This window comes from Acomys russatus, chromosome 11, assembly GCF_903995435.1.
Source record: "Acomys russatus chromosome 11, mAcoRus1.1, whole genome shotgun sequence".
NCBI classification, from domain to species: domain Eukaryota; kingdom Metazoa; phylum Chordata; class Mammalia; order Rodentia; family Muridae; genus Acomys; species Acomys russatus.
In genome coordinates this window covers 53,165,186-53,183,130 of record NC_067147.1, presented here as the reverse complement: position 1 = coordinate 53,183,130, position 17,945 = coordinate 53,165,186, and the positions used below count along the sequence as shown (strand labels likewise).

The 17,945-nt window shown below is 48.2% G+C and overlaps 1 protein-coding gene across 1 annotated transcript in view; it reads left to right on the top strand.

Annotated features, from left to right (window-relative positions):
• Positions 1-943: 943 nt before the first annotated feature.
• Pcnt (pericentrin) overlaps positions 944-17,945 on the top strand; it is a 109,614-nt gene continuing 92,612 nt past the window's right edge. The window contains 8 exon segments of the mRNA XM_051153263.1: positions 944-1,092; positions 3,349-3,561; positions 7,957-8,034; positions 8,686-8,941; positions 11,161-11,216; positions 11,400-11,574; positions 12,104-12,240; positions 17,420-17,531. Coding sequence (XP_051009220.1) covers positions 1,036-1,092; positions 3,349-3,561; positions 7,957-8,034; positions 8,686-8,941; positions 11,161-11,216; positions 11,400-11,574; positions 12,104-12,240; positions 17,420-17,531 — 1,084 coding nt within the window. The 5' untranslated portion in view covers positions 944-1,035.

Sequence of the window (17,945 nt, the reverse complement as noted above, 5' to 3'; positions counted from 1 at the left end):
TGCTGGCTGGGGAACACAAGGGTCTGATCCTTCCTGATTATATAAATGTGTCTCTTACTGAAAATGGACCAGAGTTGATTTATTATTTTCCTACATAAGGGAGATTGCTTCCTGGTAGAGGTGCTGGCGTGAGAGTCAGGAGCCTGAAAACACAATGACTTTGTGCACAGAAGAGTGCACACGAATACAGAATGGTCCTCAGTGACAACTCCACGCCCATTGGTGAGTGGGGACACCGGTCCACGTTTTAGATGTCATGCAATGAATGAGTAACTCCGGCTGTGCTCGGCTCTTTGGATTCGGGTTGAAGACAGGGGTCAGTGTTTAGCAGGGGCAGAAGGGGTCAAAGGAGAGAGGTAGGAGAAATCCAAGTGATCCTACAGGTTGACTGCACCTGTGGACCAAAACAAAAAAACAAACCAAACCAAAACAAACCCACAGCACCCTCCTTAGAAGGACTACTAACAATGATGAGGGACTGTGGAGACAGCGGATTCCCAGGTACTCGCCCAGAACACAGAACAGATCCGCTCGTGCAACCAGAAACCTTAGCGGCGACACATCACGACGGAAAAACGACTTTTGCAAGTTCTGCGACAGAGTGGAATGGACAGAACGCCCCGGAGGCGTGGACCGCCGCCCGGGTGTGACTCCTCCTCCTGTCGGGAGAGGGCACTAGGCAGCGCGGCCGCCGGGGAACGGTTTGCACGAACCTTCCCGCCGCACCAGTCGACGAACGACCGCGAGCCCCGGGAACGATGCACCCCGCTTATTGGTGTTGCTGAAGAGCGGTGGATGAGCCAACGCACCAATTGGAGGCCAGAGAGATGGCTCCCCGCCCTTGTAGCGCCGCTGGAGCGCGCGTGCGCGGGCCCGCCCGGGGCTCGGGATTGGCGGTGCAGCAGGGAGGAGCTGACAGTTGTGTGTGTGGGGGTGGGGAGACGGGTGGGTGAGGGAGGGAGTGTAAATAGAGCGAAGGCAGTTTCGCGGCTGTCCTGCCACCTCCGTGCGGTCCTCGAGGAGCCCCAGAAAGAGATGGAAGAAGACGAGCAGGAGCAGCGGCGCAGGAAGGTGGAGGCTGGGAGAGCCAAGGTAGACTGTAGCGTCCTTCTCTCCGCTTTGCTGTGGAGAGAAATCCTAAGGAGGCTCTGGTGCTCAGACTGCCGCTTGACAAAAAAAAAAAAAAAAAAAAGCGGAGGTTGGCGGAGCAGCGGGAGCTGCCGAAGCCTTTGCCTTTCCCGCCCCTTCTGCGGAATTCACTTCCTAGGCGCCGCCATCTTGAATCCACCGCCCTCTGTCTCACCCCGCCCTGCTGCAGTCTCAGCCAATCAGCATCTGTTACGCACGATGCCTTGTGGGCGGGCCGATCGATGTGGGCGGGTCCTGGTCACCTAGCATTCCTGGTTGTTGTGCTTCCGGTGCTTAGGCACTTACCCAGGGCAGAACTCTACAAGGCTTAAAAAAAAAAAAAAAAAACCAAGCTTCAGACTTTGATTTCCCAGGGAACTAAGAGTTTCTGCCCCCGAGTGGTGTTCTAACGTTGTGTTTGGCTGTTCTCTCTCTGACTGTACCCTGGAGGAGCTACGATACTTCTGAGGGTCCTATTCTCAACTCCCTCTGCTCCAGATTTCGATTTTGTTTGATACTGTACCCTGGGAAGGGTTGCGGCTGTTAAAATAGCTGTTTGAAAGGTGATGGGGACCCAGAGGAAGAGAAGGTGCGAACATTTTGGAAGTGGATCCCGGGCCACCGACCATGGCTGTGGAACCAGAGGATGGTTCCCCACTCCGTATTGTCAGCCCAGACCTAGGTATAACTACCACGGAACGGCTGGGTTGATTTCGTGGTTCGCTTAGTAGCAGCAACCCTTCATTAGTCATCCCCTAACCCCCGACCCGCGCCCCCAAAAACCATACAGAACACGTACACAGTGGAAATGACAGCATAGCAGTATCAGAGAACAGGTGACAGCCAGAAACCATTGTGGTCTTTTTCCCTCTGATAGGCGGTAGGTGTGAAGAGGGTTGCAGAAATCCTGTTTTCCCCTCTTTTCATAAGCCAGACAGACTCGTGTAGCCATCGCCAAACGAGGGCTTGTGAGGTTAGCGTTTCAACTTGGGGCACTGGTGTGTCTGCACTTTGGGTGGTTTGTGAGCACCAGTAGGTATACTTAAGGGAGATGGAGGCTGAAGAAAGGAGCCAAGAGGCCACCCATTGGATGTCCATGTGCTGCAGAAGGGGAGCTGAGTTACAGACAGCTGAAAACAGAGTTGGTCCTGCAGGCTGCGCCCCTCAAGTCTCCTGTCCCACAGATAAATGGCCTTGTTGATTTTTCTCTGCCAATGAGTTTGTGTGTTTCGGTTTTCATTCACAGGGGCACATTCGTTTTGTATGGCCATGGTTGTGATGGGAGGGACTAGATGCTCCCCAGTGAAAAGCCGGTCCTCCAGCCCTTGGTTTTTTGAAAGGGGCCTAAGTGGGAGATTGGTGCGTGAATGCGGTCAAAAAAAAAAAAAAAAAAAAAAAAAAATGTTGTATTTGAGGGACTGAGAGAAGCTGGGCCGTGCCTCTGACTGGCAGGCAGCATTCTGTGATGGTCCCTAGTGGTTTGCTGAGCTGTGTCATAAGAAGTAGAACATCGGATTTCATAAAGGAAGATGCTGGGGTGACCTGGCTTAATTAAGTTTCTGCTATTTCTGTACCTTGCCTCAGAATCTATGGCTGGGAAGTTTGGCTGGGTGATGTATTTCTTCCATTAGGGAAGAATGGGGCAAGAAGGGAAGGATCTAGCCTCATCTAATAGTTTTAAGGCTTGACCATGCCTTCATCACGCTCTCAGTGTGTTAAATAGATGCATTTTGTTTGTTTGTTTTGTTTTTTGTTTTTTTGAGGCAAGGTTTCTCAGTGTTAGTGTTGGCTGTCCTGGACTCGCTTTGTAGACCAAGCTGGCCTTCAACTCAAAGCGATCCGCCTGCCTCTGCCTCCCTGAGTGCTGGGATTAAAGGCGTGCATCACCACGCCTGGCAAAGAGATGCATTTTTAATTTGCTGTAAACTACCAAGGCTTGGAACAGCTATTCTTTCAACCAGCCACATTGGTTTCTTTTGTCTGCTTCTAGGTCTTAATTCATAGTCATTAGTAGAATCCGTGTGATTTTGAGCTTCATGCCAAGGTCATAGATATCCATGAAGACAGTGTTTTGTGGGAAAACGGTCGCTTGGCCTTGCGTGGCTGAGTGGTCGGAGCTAGCCCGAACCCCATGCTCCCCACAAGCGTGTGGACTCTGTGGTTTTGCTGCTTTTTCCTCGTTTACCTCTGCGTCTACTACCTCTCTAAATTTTTCCGCAGCTTGCTAACTTCCGACAGAGAAAAACAAAAGGTGACTGTCCGAATCCGAAGAAAAAGACGGCGAAGAGGAAGGGTTCGGCTGTCCATGCGTCTGTCCAGGAGGAGAGTTCGGTAGCTACTCAAAACAGTGAGCTCCCTCAAGGAGGGGCCGGTTTTGAAAGCAAGTCGTGCAGCAACAGCCTGGAGGGGGCCGGCGGGGCGTCTGCAGCTCAGGTAGGTTTACTCATCATTGTGTTAACGTGTTGCATAGTTAGCACTGGGACTTTGTGGAGTTTCCCGCCTTATGTGGGTTTTGGGAACTAATAAGCTGTTTGGTTTGTGTGGCAGTGGCTTTACCTACTAAGCCAACTGGACAGCCCTGTGACTTGTCTTTAGTCTTTGATATGATTTGAAGAGTTTTGGACAGTTGATTAAAGATGAATGTCAGTGTGGCGCTTTGATAAGGGAACTTGACAGGTGAGAGCTCTGGCTGTGTGTGTGTGTGTGTGTGTGTGTGTGTGTGTGTGTGTGAGAGAGAGAGAGAGAGTGTGTTTTCTTTGCATGTGACATTCCTTTATTTACTTTTGAATGCAACAGTGTATTGTCCCTTCATTTTAGCAACTTCCTGAAGGCAGGATTAGGGGAAGGGAGGGGATGTGGCAGAAGTGGTGTGTGGCTGAAAGACCTGGCCTCTGGCTGCTTAGGTCTGTGAACAGTGGGGAGCACACTCCGTGACTCCCTCACCTCCCTGAGCCTGGGCCTACTCTTAGGTGGACTTCCCTTGGAACTCTTGTGCAGACTGTAAATGAGGCCTTGACATCTTTTTTGGCTTGTTTTTTGGTTTTTGCTTTTGTTTTTGTTTTTTTTTGAGACAGGGTCTCTCTGTGTAGTCTTGGCTGTCCTGGACTCACTTTGTAGAGCAGGCTGGTCTCGAATTCACAGCGATCCGCCTGCCTCTGTCTCTCCCGAGTGCTGGGATTAAAGGCGTGAGGCCTTGACATCTTGAGGGCTCTTGCTCTGTGGAGCTCAGGCTGGTAAACTCAAACTTCCCTTAGCTAGAAAAGAATTTATTTATTATTATTATTTTTTAAAGATTTATTTATTATGTATACAGTGTTCTGCCTGCATGTAACACCTGCATGCCAGAAGAGGGCACCAGATCTCATTATAGATAGTTGTGAGCCGTCATGTGGTTGCTGGGAATTGAACTCAGGACCTTTGGAAGAGCAGCCAGTGCTCTTAAACTCTGAGCCATCTTTCCAGCCCCAGAAAAGAATTTAAAAGGAAAAATTTCAACGAAAGTAATGATATGTCTTGACTGCCTTATCTGAGAAAGAAACATGATTGTTGTCAGTATTATCAGATGTGTGACATATCTACAAATTCATAATTTTGTTTCTTTTGAAAAATTCAAGACCTTGCTTTGCAGCCTTGGGCTCTGGCAAACTGAAGCTCTCTATGGTTGCATGCCTGTGTTGGGGTCACCTTCCCTGCACCCTGTGTTCTGTTACCTGGCTTGGCTGTTAGCTGCCATTCACTGTAATTTTCCCCTAGCGTCTCTCAGTGGTAGAGAAAGTAGGAGCTGTGCTGACTGACCGCTGCTTACAACCTGCAGGGCTGTTGAGGGTGTCTCCTCCTCAAGCTTTCTCAGGAGAAGCTTATAATGTATAGCTGACATTTTCTAGTTTTAAAATGTTTAAATCAGGGCTGGAGAGATGGCTCAGTGGTTTGGGGTACTTGCTGCACTTGTAGAGGACACAGGATCCCAGCACCCACATGGTGGCTCTCAGCCCTCTTTAGCTCCAGTGCCAGGGGACATGGCACCTTTTTCTAACCTCTACAAGCACCAGACACATATGTGCATGGTGTGCATATATACATGCAGGGGAAAGTGCTTGCATACATAAAATAAACATAATTACATCTAAAATTTAAAAAAAAAAAAAAAAAGCTTTAAATAGAGAAACTTTTTTTTTTTTTTTTTTTTTTTTTTTTTAAAGCCAGGTGTAATGATATATGCCTTTAACCCCAACACTCAGGAGGTAGAGACAGGTGGATCTCTCGAGTTCCAGGCCAGCCTGATGTACATGTTGAGTTCCAGGACAGCCAATACTCAAGCACAGGACATTCAGTAACAAGTTTATGGCCAGCCTGAGATCCATAATAAAGACTCTGTCTCAAGCAAAGGCAACAACAACAACAACAACACCACCAACAACAAATTGTGCTGGTAGCACCGCGACACACACTGAAGTAGCGCTGTGAGCCAGCTAATGAGTCTTTCTGCCCTCTGTTTTACTAATACCCTTTTCCGTTTAAACCTGAATGCTGTGCTCTTGGCTTTGGGCTCTCTGGTCTCCTCCCTCTGTGGTAATCTCTTAGTCTTCCTGAGACACACTCTAGGAGTGTTAGCAAGTTCTTTTATAGACCACCTATGAACTGTCAGTTTGGCTCTGTTCTCACGATGAAGTGCAGCCAGTGTCTCTGACAAGAGCATTCCTTGCAGTGTGTATCCTTTGCCAGGAATGTGAGTACAACCTGCCTCTACACCCATCTGCTACCCTTTAAAAAGAAATTGTATATGATCACTGTGTGTGTCATGGGTGGTTTTGCCTTAAGGTCTGTGCACTACATGTGTGCAGTGTCCCTTGGAGACTAAAAGAGGGCATCTCATTCACAGACCTGGAGTTATATACAGTTATGAGCCACCAGTGAGTACTGGGGATTAAACTTGAGGTGCAAGGAAACAGTGCTCTCGGCTGGGTGGGGGTGGCCCAAGCCTTTAGTCCCATACTTAGGAGGCAGAGGCAGAGGCAGAGGCAGGTGAGGACATCCAGATGATCCAAATCATAAATTTATTTTGTTGATACTTCATAACTGTAATTTTGCTACTGTTATGGATTGTAATGTAAATATCTGACATGTAAGATATCTGATATGTGACCCCCATGAAAGGTCATTCGACCCCCAAAGGGGTCGCGGCCCACATGTTGAGAACACCTGGTCTACAGAATGAGTTCCAGGATAAGCAAGGGCTACACAGCAAAATCCTGTGTAAATCAAAACAAAGACAAAAATGGAGAAGGGGAGTGGGGAAGCCTGTGTGCCATGGCTCAGAGTGCGAAGGTCAAAGGGCAGCTTTTCAGGGGTCACTTGTCTTCCACCTTCTTTGTGAGCCAGGGTCTGGGATGCGGGGAGAGGGAGAGAGAGCTCTCTGAATCTCTGGATCTACTTTGTTTCTCCTTTGAGCATGACTACCATCAAACTGTGACCTGAAGTCAGCAACCCTGCTTATTGGGGTCCTTGCATTTACATACCCTCTGAAAAGTCTCCAGAATTCCAAATGTCATACAATCACAGAAACTATGTGCAGCTGGCAAAACCACACCCCTGCATGAGCATGAGGCAAATCATAGTCAGCTGCTGTGAAGTAGCCACGTACCCTCACACCTGGAATTAAAACGCACACCTTTTTTTTTTTTTTTTTTTTTTTTGGTGTTTCAAGACAGGGTTTCTCTGTGTAGCCTTGGCTGTCCTGGACTCACTTTGTAGACCAGGCTGGCCTCGAACTCACAATGATCTGCCTGCCTCTGCCTCCTGAGTGCTGGGATTAAAGGCGTGCGCCGCCGCCGCCACCACCACCTGGCTGTTTCTGGTTTGTTGTTGTTGTTGTTTGTTTCATTTTGTTTTCCAAGACAGGGTTTCTGTGTAGCCCTGGCTGTCCTGGACTCTATTTTGTAGACCAGGCTGGCCTCAAACTTACAGAGATCCTCCTGTCTCTACCTTTTAAGTGCTGGGATTAAAGGCATGTGCCACTCTGCCTGGCTATTTCTGTTTTTAAAAGAACTCAAAATTCCAGAATTCTCACTGTAGGGTGTTGCTGTTATCCAGACTGGCTTTGAACTTGTGATAGACAGTAGGCCTTGAGTTTACAACTCCCCTGCCTCAGCCTCTAGAGTGCTAGGATTACAGCTGTGCCCATGTCCTTTACTTCTTTGTAATTTAAAGATTGAGTCTAGCTCTCCAGCCTATCCTGGTCCAAACTCTGTAGCCCAGGGTAGCCTTAAACTCAATTTCATTCTATCTTTCCCTAGAATTGAGTCTTGTATGTAGCATGTCTTCACAGTTTGCCTGTATTGTAGTATGTGTTGGTATTTTCCTCTGTAGCTCTGTTATATTTTATGGTAAAGAAAAGTTTTCCACATCAGCATATTCTACCAAATGTAGATTGTCCTATGTGGGGAAAGTTGGCATTTGTATTGAACGTGTACACATTTTTTTCTTTTCCAAACAATAGGACAAAACTGTTTACATAGCATTGATAATGTTAGGTGTCACTAGTAACCTGGAAAGACACTTGGAAATGATTTTGGAGGGTACAGGCAAGTCACACAGAAGGAATACACTGTTTTGAGCCTCCCTGAAGATACGGAGATGAGTGTCTGCTACTTTGTTGATGTATCCGTTCATCTCAGGCTGTTTGCACAGCTTGTCTGCCATGGATAATGTGCTGTGGCTGTTTATGTCCCATTGTTTTCTTCAGGAGATAGTTTTTCAGTTCTCTGGTGTATTGATCATGTCTTAGATACTGTGAATTCTTCTGGTACATCCTTTGCTTTCCTTCTCTAGGAACGACAAGCCTGTGAACTGGATGAGACTGGCCTGCAGGCACAGCAGCAGCTGCAGCCACAAGCACAGCCACCCCAGGTGATCTGCACAGCCTTGCTATGGCTTTCAGCTTTCCGTGCTCTGCCATTCTTACTAGGGCACGTGGGTCCTCATTGCTGGGGTGGTTGCAAGTGGGAGAGACTTATTCCACAGCTGGCGGGCGGGGGCTATGGGTTGCTCTCTCTTTTTATTTTTATTTTTTTATTTTTTTAAAGATTTATTTATTATGTAGACAGTGTTCTACCTGCATGTACACTCACAGGCCAGAAGAGGGCACCAGATTACATTAAAGATGGTTATGAGCCACCATGTGGTTGCTGGGAATTGAACTCAGGACCTTTGGAAGATCAGCCAGTGCTGTTAGCCTCTGAGCCATCTCTCCAGCCCCTGCTTGCTCTCTCTTCTTTTGTTATTTCCACATTCTCTTTGTGAGCACATTCTCCAAGCAAAGGGAGGGTCATCATGTGTGGTCATATGAGGCTGGGAGCCTGGCATGGCTATGGCGTGTGAAAGATGCACGCACTGTCCTTGCTGTCAACCATAGGTTTTTGGCATGGGGACACATGCCAGCAGGGAGATAGATAGCTCCTTTCTCTTCCTTGTTCTTTTGCAATCTTTGCTTCGTGTTGCCCTTACCGCCCTGGTTTCCAACCCATGTCTCATCAGGGCCTGCCTCCTCTCTGCCTGCAGACAGCTCACAGCCTTGAGCTAGAAGCACTGCGCCTGAGCCTGAGCAACATGCATACGGCGCAGCTAGAGCTGACTCAGGCCAACCTGCAGAAGGAGAAGGAGACAGCATTGACGGAGCTGCGGGAAATGCTTAATGGCCGGCGGGCGCAGGAGCTGGCGCTGCTGCAGAGCAGGCAGCAGTGCGACCTGGAGCTGATGCGGGAGCAGCACGCCCGGGAGAAGGAAGCAGTGGTCCTCCGCTGTGGTCAAGAAACAGGTACCTAGCAAGTGGAGGACATGCACCACGCGTTCCCGCTTCCTTGGTGTTCCTGGCTGGAGCCTAGCCTTTAACATCTGAGGCAGCTTTCCAGACCTCCTGTTAACACACACACACACACACACACACACACACACACACACACACACACACACACACACACACACGCTAGTCTGCTGATCACAGATATAGAGACACACACACACATCGGTCTGCTCATTTTCCAAGTCACGTTTACTTAAGTACATGCTCCTGTTTTTTTTGCTTTTTGTTTTGTCTCTTGGGAGGAAGGTGAGCCATTTGAGCCACCCAGTTGTCCCTCTCTGTTGGCAAGTCCTTGATGATGTTCAAAACCAGGCCCCCTGCGAGCATAAGGAAACGTGTGTTTCTGGCTGAGCAATGCTTAGGGACGGCATGGCTGTTCATCTTGGGTGTGATTGTGTTACAGGTCTGCATCCTGGGTCAAATGCACTCTTAGTCTGCTACCTCCTAACCAGAGGCCAGCCTGTGGAAGACTTTCTGCTTTTACTTAGTCAATTGTATTTTGTGTGTATGGTTGTTCTATTTACATATAGCCTGGAATCAGAGAGGGCATTGTTTCTCCAGAACTGCAGTTGGAGATGTTTCTGAGCTACCATGTGGGCCCTGGGAATTGAACGCAGGTCCTCTAGAAGAGCAGCCAGTGGTCTTGAGCCTCTCTTAAGCCATCTCTTCATCCGTGTATGTGTGTGTGTAAGTTTGTTTGTTTGTTTGTTTTAAAATAAGTATCAGCTTTATGAGAAGTAAGTCCCTGTCAAATAGTCGCTGTGTTTAAGCAGCACAGTGTGCTGGCTTTTGGCGTATATACTAGGTTCTGTAGGCATCTCCGTAACAGAAGTTGAGAGCATTCCTTGCTGGCTGAGCCTAGTTTTCCGCTTACCTCTCTAGCTTCTCTGTGACAAAAGAAGCATCTTTTTTTGTATTGTTTTGTTTTTATTGTTTTTTGAGACAGGCTTTCTCTGTGTAGCCCTGTCTGTAGGCTGGCCTTGAACTCACAGAGATCTGCCTGCCTCTGCCTCCTTAGTGCTGGGGTTAAAGATACTCACCACCACTGCCCCTCCACTTCCTCATCCCAAGAAAGGGTTTCTCTGTGTTGCTTTGGCTGTCCTGGAACTCTCTATAGACCAGGCCGGCCTCCAACTCACATAGATCCACCTGCCTCTGCCTCCCAAGTGTTTGGGTTAAAGGTATGCAACACAACCACCAGGCCCTAGAAGCTTCCTTTCTAGCCATGGCTGTGCTGGAGAAAGCCTCCTCCCATGCCCAACTCTCCCCTCAGTGTGAAGAACCAGTTTTGTTTTCACTCACTCACTTCCTTCCTTCCTTCCTTCTTTCCTTCCTTTCTTCCTTCTTTCCTTCCTTCCTTCCTTCTTTCCTTCCTTCTTTCCTTCCTTTCTTCCTTCTTTCCTTCCTTCCTTCCTTCCTTTTTAAAGACCAGTTTTCTTTTCCCAATACACATTTTTGTTTTATTCTCCTGTTCAGCATAAGATCTGTCTTTTCAGCCCTTTACTCTCTCCATCTCTGTTGCAGAGGCTCCTCTCCTCTGTGGCCCTCTGGTTAGGCCTGCCATTCCTAGGAGAGAAAAGCAAAGCACTCCCGGTGTCCTAGGATGTGGGAGCCTGCTCTCTGGGGATGGATCCCAGCCCTCTGGTCACCCTTAGACTGGTCCTGCCCCATGCCTCCTGCCATCGCTCGGCTTCCTCAGTCCCCTGCTTCCCTGGACTTCATGTCTGGCTTTCCCCGGGAGCTTCATCCACTCTGAGCAACTGCTGGCACACATCTTCTTGTGGTTCTCCCTGCTTAAGCTATTGGTCATAGGCAGTGTCTCATGTCTTAGTGTCTTACCGTGACCCTGGCACAGTGGGCACACCAACTAAAGAACCCTGGTTCTTTATCTGAAGGCTCAAATGTAATGGAGGTGTTGGTGATGGGACCCCAGCAGCTGATCTTCCTTCAGCTGTTCTCGTAGGAGAACCTGAGTGACTGGAATCTCGAGATTCTATTATAATGTGAATATACTTTTACTTAAAGCATCTTCCGGGTGTCTTGTCACCCAGTGTGCAGTGGCACCTCTCCACTCGTGGATAGTGGGTACCAGAGCCCCATGTCTCCTGTGTGATGAGATCATGGAGACGTTTGAGACTCTGTGGTCTAAACAGCTTGTTGTCTTTGTCTTGCAGCTGAGCTGAAGGAGAAGTTACGTTTAGAAATGGAGAAAAATGTCCAGATGATAGAGGTGTGTAATTTGATTGGAAATGTCGTTCTTTCTGTGTATGCACTGTCTTACTTTCACAGTCACCTTGATGCAGATAACATTTGTCCAGGGGAATTAGAACGTGCCGACAGGAAGTGAATTCTTTGTTGACCGTGTTTTTCAGAGATTGGGTTGTACCACAATGTCCTTTTTCTCTTACGTTAGACTCTGAAGCAAGATTGGGAGTCTGAAAGAGAGCTGTGTTTGGAAAACCTCCGCAAAGAATTGTCTGCAAAGCACCAGTCGGAAATGGAGGCTTTGCAAATCCAGTTTCAGAAAGAATTATTGGAGCAGAAGGCTGAGTTGGAGAAGATCTTCCAAGCCAAACAGGAGGCTGAAGGTGAGCCCCTGGTTAAAGTGAGTGTGCCTGGAGAGGCTGAGTGGCTGCTGCAGTGAACACTGGGTACAGCTGGGCTTGCCTTTCCCGCCTTTGCTTTCCAGCGCAGAAGTCTTGAGTATCCAGGAGGCATTGTGGCTGTTGCCCAACTGCCCAGCTTTGGTTTCATGGATCCTTCTTACATATTCAATCCCTAAGCTGTTGCTGAAGCAGCAGTCTGATCTCTATGTAACTTAGGGACTCTTGGGAGTTGAGGTGATAGCTTCTTGTCCCTGTCTGTGTCTCTCCTCCCTCCATGGGAAGAACAGGCTGGTTCCTGAGGTGATGTCCAGACAGAGCCTGCTCAGCTTTGCCTCTTGTTTGTGCCGTTGGCCTATCATCCCCCTGTCCTGGGTGCCCAGGATGGAACCGTGGTGGGCGCAGTAGTCTGCATGTGAACTGTGGGTGTGATCTGAAATGCCGATCGGCACTGCCACCAAGGGAGGAAGCGTCATCTTGTCATAAGCTAGGTGACCTCTGTGCTGCTTTCTAGCTTCCCTGAAGAGCCTGGAGACCCAGCACCAGGCAGCCGTCACGAAGTTACAAGAGGACCTGCAGGCGCAGCACTGCCAGTATTTACAAGACTTAGAGTTGAAGTTCAGAGAGAAGGAAAAAGAAAAAGAGCTGGAGGTAAGCAAAGATGTTAACTTGTTTTTAGTTGCTTGATTGCATGTGGGGAGGGGAATGTGTGTGCGGACACGGGTACCTGTGGCTGGGCACGGGTAACCAGAGGTGGTGTCAGGTGTCGTCCTCTATTGGACGCCATCTTACTTTTTGAGACAGGGTGTCTGACCCTTGAGCCCACTGGTTGGCTGGGCTGGCTGGTAAGCCGTTAGCGTCACTGCAGCACTGGTGCCAATCACAGGAGCCATTAGCGTCACTGCAGCACTGGTCAATCACAGTCGTCACATTACACCCAGCCTTTTCCATGGCCACCACAGATCTGAGCTCATTACTGCAGTACTGGTGTCAATCACACTCGTCACGTTACACCTTTTCCATGGCCGCCACAGCCCTGAGCTCAGGTTCTCATGCTTGAGCAGCAGACCACCTGTGCACCACACCGTGTTCCTAGTTATTTAGCTTAGTAGAGAAGTTCTGGAGGAGTTTGGAGTTGGCCGTTTCATATTGTGTTTTATTTTATTTTTATTTATTTATTTATTTTTTTTTTTGGTTTTTGTTTTTGTTTTGTTTTTTTTTTTTTTGAGACAGGGTCTCTGTGTAGCCTTGGCCATTCTGGACTCACTTTGTAGACCAGGCTGGCCTTGAACTCACAGCGATCCGCCTGCCTCTGCCTCCCGAGTGCTGGGATTAAAGGCGTGCGCCACCACGCCCGGCTTGTGTTTTATTTTTTTTGCTTTTTCTTTTCTTTTCTTTTTTTTTTTAAGATTTTATTTATTTATTACATATACATGCCAGAAAAGAGCCCCAGATCTCATCATAGATGGTTGTGAGCCACCATGTGGTTGCTAGGAATTGAACTCAGGACCTCAGGAAGAATAGACAGTGTTCTTAACCTCTGAGCCATCGCTCCAGACCCATTTTTTTTTTTTTCCAAGACAGGGTTTTTCTGTGTAGCCTTGGCTGTCTTGGAGCTCACTCTGTACACCAGGCTGGCTTTGAACTCATATATTTGTCATTTCACAACAGACTTCCTGGTCTTTCTGGCTCTTACAGTCTTTCTGCCCCCTCTTCTGCAATGTTCCCTGAGCCTTTGGTGTAGAAGTTGTGTTGTAGATGTATTGCTAGTTCTGGGTACCCCAAAATTAGCCATCTGTATTTTATTTTAGTTTTTTAAAGATTTATTTATTTATTATGTATACAATGCCCTGCCTGCATATGCCTGCCTGCCGGGAGAGGGCACTAGATCTCCTTTTAGATGATTATGGACCACCATGTGGTTGCTGGGAATTGAACTCAGGACCTTTGGAAGAGCAGTCAATGCTCTTAACCTTTGAGCTATTTCTCTAGTCCCTATTTTATTATTTTAAATATTTATTTATTTTTTATTATATATACAGTGGTCTGGCTGCACGTATGCCTCCAGGCCAGAAGAGGGCATCAGATCACATTATAGATGGTTGTGAGCCACCATGTGGTTGCTGGGAATTAAACTCTGGTCCTCTAGAAGAGCAGCCAGTGCTCTCAACCTGGGCCATCTCTCCAGCTCTACAATCTGTATTTTAACTAGTTGTGGTTTTCTGTGATGGGGTCTGATGCAAGGAGAAGCTTTTTTCTTTTTTTGTTTTTCAAGAAAGGGTTTCTATGTGCAGCCTTGGCTATCCTAGGCACACTTCATAGACCAGGCTGGCCTCGAACTCAGTGATCTGCCTTTGCCTCCCTGAGTGCTAGGAACACAGGTGTGCATCACTGTGCCCAGCTGAGAAGCTTTTTTGTTTTTGTTTTTTTGAGACAGGGTTTCTCTTGTAGTCCTGGCTGTTCTGGACTCACTTTGTAGATCAAGCTGGCCTTGAACTCACAGAGACACACCTGCCTCTGCCTCCTGAGTGCTAGGATTAAAGGCGTGCCCCACTATCACCCTGCTTTTTTATTTTTCTTTTAATGGACTTTTAATTGATTCTTTGTGAATTTCACATCATGCACCCCAACCCCACTCATCTCCTCTCCCTGCGTACCTGCCCTCCACTTTTGCAACTCTTTCCCCCCACTCCCCCAAAAAATCTCATTGTGGAAGTTGTAGTGTTTTATAGTGTATCACACAGTATACCTGTCATGCCCAAACAGACCCCCCAAGAGCCGAGTCCAGATGCAATGACAAGGAAGTCTTTACTGCAGGTTCGAACCTGGGCCACCCCTCCCATGCCCTGGCACAGCAGATGCAGGGAAGTGGCCTCGAGTCTCAATTGAGAGGGGTTTTTACAGGTTTTAGACAAAGAAATGGGTTTTACAGTATATGATTGGATGACATTTGGGCAGAAAAGCTGCAAGCAGGGAGTTACAAGCTTGGAGTTTTGTGGTTGGGTAGTAGGTGTAGAGGCGAGTTGGTCTATAGAAAAGATTGGTTGAAGCAGTCATGGGGCGTTAGGAACTTTGGCCTGGCTTCTCCTAATTGGTTGTTGCTATGTGCCAGACCACCTGCTGGTCAGCTTGACCTGCAGAGAGTATATTTGGGCTTTCCCAAGGTGAGCTGATTGTGTTGCTAGGGAATATTTTTGTTTAGACTAGTTTGTGGTTTTTCTGGAATCTAGGTATAGCCCATGGCTAGGTTTAACACAAAATGGAGTTTCTTTTTTAAAATAGAGTTTGCCTGGTCCTTCCATCCCCTTTTGTCCACATATCTTTGCTTGCAAATGTCGATTGCAAGGTGTCTTGTTCCGCTCTGAGGCCTCCGGCTTCTGCTGCACCACCAATCCTGGATCCTTCCCAGGACTCCTCTCGGACAACCTGCTGTTGCCCTGTGCCATCAGTGCTGGATCCTCCCCAGGACTCCTCTCGGGCAACCTGCTGTTGCCCTGTGCCATCAATGCTAGATCCTCCCCAGGACTCCTCTCGGACATCTGCTGTTGCCCTGTGCCATCAATGCTGGATCCTCCCCAGGACTCCTCTCGGACATCCTGCTGTTGCCCTGTGCCATCAATGCTAGATCCTCCCCAGGACTCCTCTCGAACATCCTGCTGTTGCCCTGTGCCATCAATGCTGGATCCTCCCCAGGACTCCTCTCGGACATCCTGCTGTTGCCCTGTGCCATCAATGCTAGATCCTCCCCAGGACTCCTCTCGGACAACCTGCTGTTGCCCTGTGCCGTGCAGATCTTGTGGCTTTGGATCGGCAGGACCAGCCCCTTCTTCCTTCATAGATGGGGCAGATGCTGGGCTGGGCCAACTCGAAGCCTTGGCTCTGGGCCTGGGTGGAAGGAGATGCGGTCCTGAGTGTGGAGAGGAGAGCTTCACTTACTGCAGACAAAGAACTTAGTGTATTTAGAAAGCAGTTAGGATGCAGAGGAATGTTAATTCAGGACATGGCTGTCTGGCAACAGATCACATCCAAAGACCTTCTAGGTCTGTGTGATCCATCTGGCTGGAATACGATCATGCCTTTAATCCAGGAGTCAGAGGCAAACGGATCTGAGTTCAAGGCCAGCCTGGGTCAGAGCAAGTATCAGGTAAAGAAAAGCTTAGGTCCAGGCGTGGTGGTACATGCCTTTAATCCCAAAGAAAAGTAAAGTTAGTTTGTAGAAGGAAGCACCCATGTTTGAAAGTGATGTTTAATTGAGTGGCAGAAAAGGTGACAAATCAGAGATTTGGCAGACTAGGATACGCCCACCTTTCAGGAGAAGAGAGAGGAAAGGAAAGCTACTTAAGAGGCAGTTTTACAGAGAGGAGGCAGGATTTTTTTGTTGTTGTTCTTTGTTTTGTTTTGTTTTTGCTTTTTGTTTGTTTTTTCGAGACAGGCTTTCTCTGTGTAGCCTTGGCTGTCCTGGAACTCTCTTTGTAGACCAAGCTGGCCTCGAACTCATAGAGATCCACCTGCCTCTGCCTCCCGAGTACATTAGGAATTATGCTAATCTAGGAAGGTCGTAGTAGTAGGTGTTCCTCTAAAATCTATGACCTGAGTAGCTCCAGGTACCTGACTAGGTTTCCAGTACCAAGCATGTTTTCCCTCCTGTTGAGAGGGTCTTTGTCAATTAGGGAGCTGTTGGTTGCTGCCAAGATATGAGTGCCGCTGCTGTACCTTTAGGAGTCCCTGGCTGGTCTTTGCTCTGGTTCATAGATAGGTATCACAGCTAGGTAGGACTGTTGATTGCTTCCCCACTTGCGCAGCTTGTGTGCGATCTAGAAACTATGAAAGCTAGTTCTCAGGAAGGAGGCTCTCAAGTCAGAGCCAGCCGCAATCTTCTGAGTCCCGAGCCCGACGTACATGGTGTCAGGCAGTGGTCTCAGTCAGGGGCTTTTTTTTCTTCTTTCTTCCATTGGTGTGTTGTCAAGTCCTCATGCTGGTGAGGGTGCTAGAAGTGGCCACCCAGGCTCCTGCTGGGTCCTGGAAGCCTCGTGGGGAAACCAGAGGTGCCTGTCAACCTGAACCAGGCCTTCACTTTGGCTTGGCGGTATCATCTTTGTTCCCAGCACCTGAAGATTCATTCCACAAGTTGTGCTCTGTCAGTGTGTCGACTCTTTGCAATGTGATGTACCAGTGTTTAGTATCAAAAGGTTAGAGGGACCCTGCTTCATTAATGTGGAATGCGAGCCGCCTTGTTTTGTGAATGCTACATATTGTGGCTTATGCTGTTTTCTGAGGCTCCTCCAAATTAGCCTGGAGTGGAACCCATTATACGAGTTCCCACGTGGCCCTGTCCTGTTGTAAGTGGGTACCTGGGGGTTGACAGTGGGCACACATGGGAACATGGTATAGAAACATACAGCCATAGTTCAGGCCAATAGGCAAGGAAGCGCGGTGTTCCCAGGGCATGGCCCAGGTAGGAGCTACACTATGAACGAACTTACTTTGTTTTTTATTGTTTTAATTCTTATCTTTGAAGCAGTGCTGCTGCCTTGGCCTGGTGGGCCCCAAAGTGCTGAGCATAAGTGATAGTTCTGCCTCGGCTTCTTTACTAGCTGGGGTGACAGCGTGTGCAGTGCTGCTGTTTTTCGAGTCACTTTGGTGGAGGTTGTTCATGCCGCTTTGTTTTGGTTGTTGCTTTTGCTGCCTTTTGACCTGCAGGTTCCGGATCCCAGCTCTCCCCCTGTGTGTGCTGCATGCTTCAGAGGAAGGAACAATAGTACAGAGCCATGCATGCGCCAGCTGCTCATCTCCTTTGGTTCTCATGTGAACATTTTTCTCTTCTTCACAGCTAGAGACTCTGCAGGCGTCATATGAAGACCTAAAGGCTCAGTCCCAAGAAGAAATCAGAAGCCTGTGGTCCCAGCTTGAGTCTATGAAAACCAGCAGAGCGGAACTGAATGGTGAGGAATTCTGCAGGACGTTTGGATGCTTTAAAGCTGTGCAGACATGCATTTGCTGGTTGTTTGTTTGTTTTGAGACAGGGTTTCTCTGTAGCCTTGGCTGTCCTGGACTCACTTTGTAGACCAGGCTGGCCTCGAGCTCACAGAGATCCACCTGCCTCTGCCTCCCAAGTGCTGGGACCACTGTGCTCGCTCGCACATTCTTAGCAAGGGCTTTACCATTGATTAAATCCCAGCCTTGAACCTGTGACTTTTGGTCATTGACCCACAGAACCAGAGAGAGAGACTGACTTATGAACTTTGACTTATGAACTTGCTGTACATCTTGAAGATGATATGTGATTTGTATACAAATGGAGATTTTGACACTGGAGAGCATATTCTGCTCTCACGGAGGACCCATGTTTGGCTTCC